At 39.5% G+C, this 8,630-nt stretch overlaps 1 protein-coding gene and 1 pseudogene across 1 annotated transcript; both read right to left on the bottom strand.

Moving 5' to 3' along the window:
- Window positions 1–1,249: 1,249 nt before the first annotated feature.
- On the bottom strand, window positions 1,250–2,141 carry LOC101446885 (olfactory receptor 2D3-like; annotated as a pseudogene).
- Window positions 2,142–4,459: 2,318 nt separating this feature from the next.
- On the bottom strand, window positions 4,460–7,337 carry LOC101447315 (olfactory receptor 2AG1-like). Its single transcript, XM_004466954.2, has 2 exons — window positions 6,429–7,337; window positions 4,460–4,564 (listed from the first exon to the last, which is right to left on the bottom strand). Exons 1-2 carry the CDS (start codon window positions 7,335–7,337, stop codon window positions 4,460–4,462), a joined length of 1,014 nt encoding a protein of 337 aa, XP_004467011.2.
- Window positions 7,338–8,630: the final 1,293 nt, after the last annotated feature.

Here is an 8,630-nt window from a genome sequence, read left to right as displayed (position 1 = left end):
CCCACGTTCCATCCAGTGTGCCATGGGAGGATCTACAATGTCCGATAATTGTCCCTGCCGCACCACCCAGGACAACTCAAGTCCCGAAAATGCCTCCACATCTCATCTCTTCCTCCCACTCCCTACCCCTAGCAGCCACCATGGCCACTTTTTCCATACCAATGCCATGTTTTCTCGATTACTAACCACAATAGTTCATGAATAGAATATCAGTAAGTCCACTCTAATCCTTACTGTATTCCTCCTTCCTGTGGACCTTGGATTGGTTGTGTCCATTCCACATCTATGTCGAAGGGGCTTAGATTTCACATGGATACTGGATGCAATCCTCCTGCTTTCAGTTGTAGGCACTCTAGGCTCCATGGTGTGGTGGTTGACATTCTTCAACTCCATGTTAGCTGAGTGGGGTAAGTCCAATAAATCAGACTATAGGAGCTGAAGTGTGTTGAGGCTCAGGGCCTGGCTATCATATTGTCAGTCCAGGGACTCAGATCCCCAGATATATCTTAAACCCCAGCATCAACTACAATTCCAGTAAAGTAACAGGGAAGGCTTGTGAAAAGAGGTCACATCTGAGTCCAGCTCCACCAACTCCAAAGAAGGGCCAACTGACATGGCAGTGAACTCCATCTGCCATGACCATAAAACCTGTGGGTCTCTTTAGCCCTCAAAAGAACCAATACCTGGGGTTGTATCTACTTTATCTGTCTCTGAGACTCTGCTCAGGAGTGCATAAGGACAATCCTTCTGACAGCCTCCAGACTCTTTTTTAAAGACTCATAGCCATATAAACTCATTTGTCCTTTCTATTTCCCCCTTAATTTAGGTCAAATAGCATTTTTAACTCCTGTCATTATATGTAGACAGGGAAATTCTGCTGGTCCGCATTGCACCTTTTATTCAAGGTCATTTTCTAGTTACGTCATCAGCTGGTACTTGGTAGTGATCCCTCGGCACCAGGGAGGCTCATCCCCGGCTGTCATGTCTCATGCTGGGGGGAAGGCAGTGCATTTATATGCTGAGTTTGGCTTTGAGACTGGCCACATTTGAGTAACATGGAGGCTGTCAGGAGGGAACCCTTAGGCACAGTGCTTCTCTAGACCTTGTTTTTATTTCAGGTGTATAAGCTCACAAGCATAGTCATTAGTATCAGGGACTCACTATTGGACCCTCATTCCAGGAAGGTTAGGCGTTGAACCGTGAAAGTCTTCATACCCTGGACTATATATATAAGGTAAAGACAATTACTCTATCTTCCAGTTACTTTCCTGAATACTTCCTCCACATGTTTGTTCCTCAGGCTGTAAATGAATGGGTTCATCATGGATACTTTGACAGAATAGAACACAGAGATCACCTTATCACTTTCATTTATTTTCCTGGAGTTTGTAGGTGAATATTGCTGACCCATAGAAGAAGACAACAACAGTGAGGTGGGAGCCACAGGTAGAGAAGACTTTGAGCCTTCCCTCCCCAGACTGTATCCAGATCACTGTGGAAATGATATTCCAATAGGAGGAAAGGATGAGGGAGACAGGAGCCAGGAGGATGACCATGCCCATTACAAAGATGGCTATTTTTGTACTGTACATGTCTGCTGAAATCAGCTTCAGGAGGGCAGGAGTTTCACAAAATTAGTGATTAGATTTTTCCCTGGTTTGCAGTGTGAATGTGGTGTCCACTAGAGACACAAATGCTCCACTGGTCCAGGACCCTAAGGCCAGCTGGATACACACCCAATGTGTCATGAAAGGCCAGGGGCTTGCTGACAGCCACATACCAGTCATAGGACATCACTGCCAGCAGGGCACTCTCTGCATACCATGCCAGAAGTAAAATACACATCTGAATCAAGCACCCAGCAAAGGAAATGACCTTTCTCATTACCAGTAAATGGAGTAACAATGGGGATAATGCTCATAGAGTAACAGGGATCAGCAAAGGACAGGTTTTAAGGAAAAAATACCTTGGTGTTTGAATTCAGAAGTCAACATGGATTAGGACTATGATGAGTGTATTCCCAAGAACAGTCAGTAGGCAGATATAGAGAAATACCACAAACAAATTATCTGGGTCTGCAGATCTGAGGAGAAGCCCAGCAAGATGAATTTGGTCATATATGTTTGGTTTTCTCTGCCCATCAATGCTTATTTTTGCCTGTACATCAGTATTCAAATGCAATAAAGACGTTGGCTATGATTGAAAGTAAAGCTCTCAGTGGAAAAAACTATTAAGTATTTGATTTTAAAAACTCTTGCAGACATTTAAGATACTTGATTTTTCTAAAATGTCCATTCTTACATTCCTACTTAAGCCATTTGATTAAAAGGCAGGACAACATCAAGGATATACTTTCCTAGTGGTGCTTGTTGTCAGGGCACTATCATTCACTGAGCCATTATTCAGTAACTGTGTGGATAATGCAAAAAATGTCTTCAGAGCAATTAATTTTATTTATTGGATCAAAATAAAAATAGGCTAGCTTATTTTGTGGAAAAAAACTTGAATAGTTTCCTCTTTAGTAGAAAACTTAGTGATGTTTTTCTAGTTTACTTTTCAGACAGTAGATTTTAAATTTCATTTCATCAAAAGCAGAGGCCAACAATTAACTTTTCCATTTAATTTCTTAAAGATCTCTTACAATCTTTCCAAGCAAGGAAGGAAATTTTAAGACCATTTCAGAATATTTTATAGTCTATAGTTCTGATCCTTTCCCAAACTCTTCACTGGATCAGAAAGTTAAGACTTGTTGGGGCTGCTCGCGAATAAGCCATGACTCAGGCAGCATCATACACCATGGTAAGAGGGGCAGTAAGAGTTTCTTCTCACATGTAAGATCCTACATCTAGCTAGAAGTATAGGAGAACTATACACAGAGCAGTTGTGGCTGGACAACTGGTTCATGAGCTGTTAAGTATCACAGGATTTCAAGAGCGCCTTGTGAGGATAAGGTTTCTGTTCACATGCTTATATCCAGATTGGACTTAGAACTGGTTTCAGCCTGAAGCTACAGGAAGGTCCATTAGCCAGGGGGGACCAGGAAGTCAGTCAGGGAACATTTTGTGGAACAGGCAGAATCAAAAGGAAAGATCTTTACTTTAGTTCTAGTGTGATGAGAATATACGTGTATCTGTGGAAAAGTCTTTGAAATCCATAGGTCAAATAAGTCAGTGCTTTTGAAACTGTGAATTAGAATATATTATTTGGTAATGAAATAGATTTAGTGAGTTGCCATCAGTATTTTTAAAAACAGAAAAAGAAAATAAAATATCATCTTTTGCTACAATAAAAGTATTATTTTAAGAAAATATTTGTTTCAATTTTATGTGTGTATGTGTGTACATCTGTGTGTGCTTGTATGTGTATACAGAGTTACCGTGTAAACTGTATTTTTCTTGAGGGCTATTATAAAAAAGTTGAATAAGAATACTGCTATAAGTAAAAATTTTTTAATGTCCAAGTACATCAATACAATAATTCATTACTTAACCCTGTCCAATAATTTTAAAGGCATTTTCACTGCTTCATTATAGTAAATTTACATGCTATGAACTGTGCATATTGCACATGCATAATTTAATGCGTTTTGATGACTTTTAACTGTATACTATACACTTATATAATAATGGACTTTTAAGTGTATTTACTATTATTCTTTTTTTTTGATCTACAAGCCTGTCTTTCTTACAAAGCTATGGGTTTCTTTCCAATAATAACTCTATCTCACTCCATATGCCTGCATCTCCTGGAATATAGTAAATTCTGAAGAAATATTTACTGACTGACTGAATGAATGAATGAACACCTCTCACACACATGCACTCAAACAACTCCTAAGTACTAATCATCCTATCAAAAGCATATAGTATCAACATTGAAAGACACACCTGTCTTTCAAGGTTGTCTTCTTGTAATGGGGAGATCCCATGACCAATCAGGAGAAACACAAGGTATGATAACCCGAGCTACTGGTGTATAGGCATGGATAAAGGGTATCCATAGTAGTTATTCTTCTTCCATCAGAAATAGAAATTACCTCAATTTGCACCCCCTTGTCTTCCTTATTTGGAGCCCCAGAGAGGGTGTATCCAATGTGGGTAGCAACTTGAATACTGGGGGGCTGAGGCAGGCAGTAGCCACACACCTAGCATTGTCACTCCACTCTGCCTCCTTCCGAGCTCCCGAACAGTGAATGGTAAAATGCAAGAAACGTTGTAAGAATCATCAAGAGAAGAGTGTGGAAAAAGTGAAAAAGGAAGGGAACATCAAAAGTGAAATGGTTAAAAACTCAGAGGACAGGTGGGATTCTGGTAGTGGAAAAGTAGTTAGGTTGAGTGACCATGGCCCTTTTGGTTTCTCTGGGTCTTTCAGCACATAAACTGATCCCCTGTGGAAGTGCCTAGAAGGAAGGTTTCTAAAGCTGAGGACTCTTGAGAAGAAGATAAAGAGAAATATCTCTCTAATGGACTATAAGATGTAAAATAAGGACATGTCTTTCCAGGTTAGATTCAGGATTTCTGACTCTAGAGAGACTTGGTTCCTTCAGCATCTTCTTCCTTCTAACCTGTAGGTTTAGGACAAGTTTGTCTTAGAGATGTGAACTACAGGTGCAGGAACTTCACACAGGTACAGTAGAGTGAGGTCTAGAAATCCCAGCTGCAGATCTATTTTGGGACTATGTCCCAAGGATCCTCAAACATCTCTCCTGAAAGCTGGACAAGAGCTGGGTTTTGCAATGTATTTCATCCCAAACTCTTGCTGTCTTCTTCCTTGAAGTAAATACTTACTTTTTAAACACCAACACTGAAGCTTTTCCTGAGAAGATGTCTTAAAAAATAAGACCCTGAGAGGTGAAATAAACAAGATGTTCCCTAGAGTTCTCTTTGAGAACGGCTCACTTTATTACCTCTATATACAATAAGATACCTTGGGACATTTTTAATTATTTCTTTTCTTTTTTTTGTAATCATAGACTGAATTCTTCAAATCCACCGTATTTTCCAATTTTTTTCTTAAACAAAGGAAAGAATTTTGCTGGCTTTGTACCTGAGAAGAATCCAAGAAGCTATCCATAGCTGTCCCTTTTCTCTGCTTGAGAGCAAAGTCAAGTGCAAACAGCAGGTGGACATTTATACAACTTTTCCTTCAAATCCTCAGAAAAATAGAAATCTGAACCCTCTTTCATTATTTCTCTATTAAAATGGGATTAAAATTATTATTCATATGATGATATTGCAGGCACTGTTAAAATAATGTTAGTTGGTCTTTAAACATAACAGGTCTGAGAAAACATCTGCAAAAAAATCAAGTGCTTTAGTCATGGCAGATGCAAGAACAGATATGTATTTTTCTGGAGTTGCTAGATTGAAATTACTCAATGTTGTATGTTCCTCATCAATGTTTATTTCTTTTTAAATGAAAGACTTTGTAATCCTTTACCATATTTGTTACTAAACACTCCCCAAACCTTTTTCAATGTTAGCATTAATGCAATTATTTATTCATTAATTTATCTTTATATAAGTATTCCAGCTAACAAATGAAGCAGATGATGGGATTAGAATACCATCACTTTGCAACTACCAAATATACACATGATCTAGGGGGACACTACAAAGAAAGAGATAACCAGAAACCATATTCCTCTTGATGGAGTACATACAATACCATCTATGAATTAGTATTGCCAAGAAATAATACTTGAATCTGATCAAGCCCCTTGTTCTATCATTTTACACAAAAGAGAGTAAATTGAGGTATAAATAAGACAATACAATGAGAATGTAATTAGGAACCTACAGATTTTGGAAAACTCTATTTTGTATTTCCTCATAAAATGCTTAACAAGAAAAACAAAACCTGACAGAGGGAGGAGAAAAATATAGGCCTGGAGATTTCAGAGAAAAGAATATAATAATATATGACTATAAATTCACACTAATAGGGAGATAAGAATTGAGAAATGTTGCTCCTCAAAATTAGTAAAACCTAACGTTTGTATCTTCATTTGGTATCTTCTAATTTCTCTTTCCTTTTTATCTCATGTTTAATTGAACAATTAAAAAATGTCTTGCTCCTACTGTGATTATGTTAGAATTGTTGTAGAAGGAGGAAAGAAAATATAAAGTGAAAAATAAGATCATCTCTGTCAGAAAGGAAAGGGAATAGCAAGCAGACCCTGGGATATAGCTGAAAGAAAATTTTAAGTGCTTCCTAGTTATCCAAACATAGAGCTAATGGAAACAAAATAATATCTTTAAAGACAAACTAGGTCTTATCTCTTGTGTTGTGAATTTTTAAACATTTCAAAATATGGAAGTAGATAGATCAACACCAAGATCAGAATTGGGATTTCATATAGAAGCACTAAGACGTGCACATTACATTGGCACCTACAGCCTCTGGACAGAAGTACATCTCCCCAGTACCCTCCTGAGGGCCCCCATTACCTCCTTGTTTCTCAGACTATAGATAAGAGGGTTCAGGGTTGGAGTAATGATAGTATAAAATACAGAAAGGATGTTGTCTTGTTGGGGATTATGGTAGGAACTGGGCAAGATATAAATAAATATGGCAGCTCCATAGTACATTCCTACCACAGTCAGGTGAGAAGAGCATGTGACGAGGGCTTTCTGTCTCCCCTCAGCTGAAGACATATGGACAACAGCAACTAGGACAAATGTATAAGAGGCAAGAATAGCAGCAAGGGGAGGCATGAGAAAGGTTACACACATCACATATACCATGAGCTCATATCTTGAGGTATCTGCACAGGCCAACTTCAGGAGAGGTGGGATCTCGCAGACCAGATGGCTTATCTCCCGGGACATGCAGAAAGGGAAGTGCATAGTATACGTGGTGTTTGTCAAAGCATTCAGGGAGGCCAGGACCCAGGATGTGGCCACCATGAGCCAGCAGACCTTGGGCCTCATGAGGATCATGTAGTTCAGAGGATGGCAAATGGCCACATACCTGTCATAGGCCATGAAGGCTAGGAGGAGGTCCTCTCCACCACCGACAGTCAGGACTACAAACATCTGAAAGGCACAGCCTCCAAAGGAGATGGTGCTCTCCCCACGCAGATAATCCACAATTATTTTTGGAGTCACTACAGATGCAAACACCAGGTCCATGAGAGAAAGCTGGCTGAGCAGGAGGTACATGGGTACATGGAGCCGGGCATCCATTGTGATGACCAGGAGCAGCAGGCCATTGCTGGTCAGGGCCAACATGTACAGGACTGTGATTGTGAAGCAGAGCAGCTCAGGAGACCCACTGTCTTTCAGAATCCCGACTAAGATGAAGTCTCTTCCCAGGGTGGAGTTCCAGAGTTCCATTCCTTTGCTTCTTTACTGCCCTGAAATTACATAAAATACCAGCGAGGTTGTGCTTAGGTAGTCACTGGGGACTTCTGGGCTCCATAATGTTACAGCCTTTGGTCAGCAGGAATTGCTTACTCTGTTTATATCATACGATCAAATTGTATTTTCGTATCATACTGACTTAGCTCATCAAACATGTATTGATTATGTATTATTGACAGAGAACATATTTTCCACATTCCTGATGCGCCCTGTATTGGAAAGTGTGTCCCATTAGTGCAGTAATTCTAGACTTGACTCTGCCTCTTCATATCTCTAATTCTTCTGGATAAAGAGTGGCTTCATCAAATGGAAGAGATTAAAGGAAAAATCTGGGTATATGTGTTATGCCTCTTTCTGTTTTCTTCTTTTGTGGAGACACAGAGTCTTCAGAGGTGGTGATGCATGTCACTCCTCTTTCCAACCAACATTGTGAATTAATTGAAAAAGAGGATATTTGTGCAGGCTGAAATATTACCTGTCTTTTTCAGAAATTGAAGCATGTAGATTATATGTCTCTGGGCAATGAGCTTCCTAAAACCAACCCCAAAGTGGACAGAAATACCCTTTTAATCACAGGCAATGTGGGACTGTGTCAGTAGTGCCCGCGAGGAAGACCTGGGGGAACAGATGAAGAGAGAACTAAAAGCACTGACCATCTTATCTTACTTTCAAAAGAGAGAGGTTTTTCCCACTAGTTCTTCAGTTAGATTATATTACTTCTCCCTTCTGAAGGAGTGAGTAGAGAAAAGAGGCCAAGTATTTTACACCAATATCCTCTTGATAGAGAAGGAAATTTTAGGAGAGGGAAAGAACCATCCCCTCCTACGTCTCTCATGTGCCAGGCACCACAAAAGCTCCTGGGAATAGAATATAAGCATGACATATAGGATACCTGACCACATTCAGTCACAGTCTTGTGATGGGCATTAAAAAATAAATGCAATTACAAACTGTAAAAAGCCCCATAAAGGAAAAGAAGAGAAAAGGGTTCTCATAAAGACTGGCTATTAAGAAAATCCTCTCTGGGAGGGTGAATGTTGAGCTCAGTTTTGCAGGATGAATATAAGTTTTCCTTATGAAGAGGGTGATGTGCTATCTGGACAGAGTATACAACCAATGCAAAGTCCCTGAGGCAAAAAGGAGCTTGTAGAAACTGAAAGAAGCCTGGTAAGAAGAGTACTGACTGATATAAATTAGGAGTATACCTGTTCAAATTATGCTGGTCCTTTTAAGGTATGTGGGATACAATAGAAAGCTATTTAATAG

This window comes from Dasypus novemcinctus, chromosome 10 (genome assembly GCF_030445035.2).
Source record: "Dasypus novemcinctus isolate mDasNov1 chromosome 10, mDasNov1.1.hap2, whole genome shotgun sequence".
NCBI lineage: Eukaryota > Metazoa > Chordata > Mammalia > Cingulata > Dasypodidae > Dasypus > Dasypus novemcinctus.
The sequence above is the reverse complement of the archived record's forward strand: the minus strand, read 5'-3'. Positions and strand labels throughout refer to the sequence as shown.

What these genes read in the sequence shown, in the direction of transcription:
- LOC101447315 (XM_004466954.2), bottom strand. Translation starts at nt 7,337, where the DNA reads ATGGAACTCTGGAACTCCACCCTGGGAAGAGACTTCATCTTAGTCGGG. An exon ending in TAATGGGGGCCCTCAGGAGG is followed by an intron (nt 4,565 to 6,428) that starts GTACTGGGGAGA and finishes CTAAACCTACAG; the next exon opens with GTTAGAAGGAAGAAGATGCT.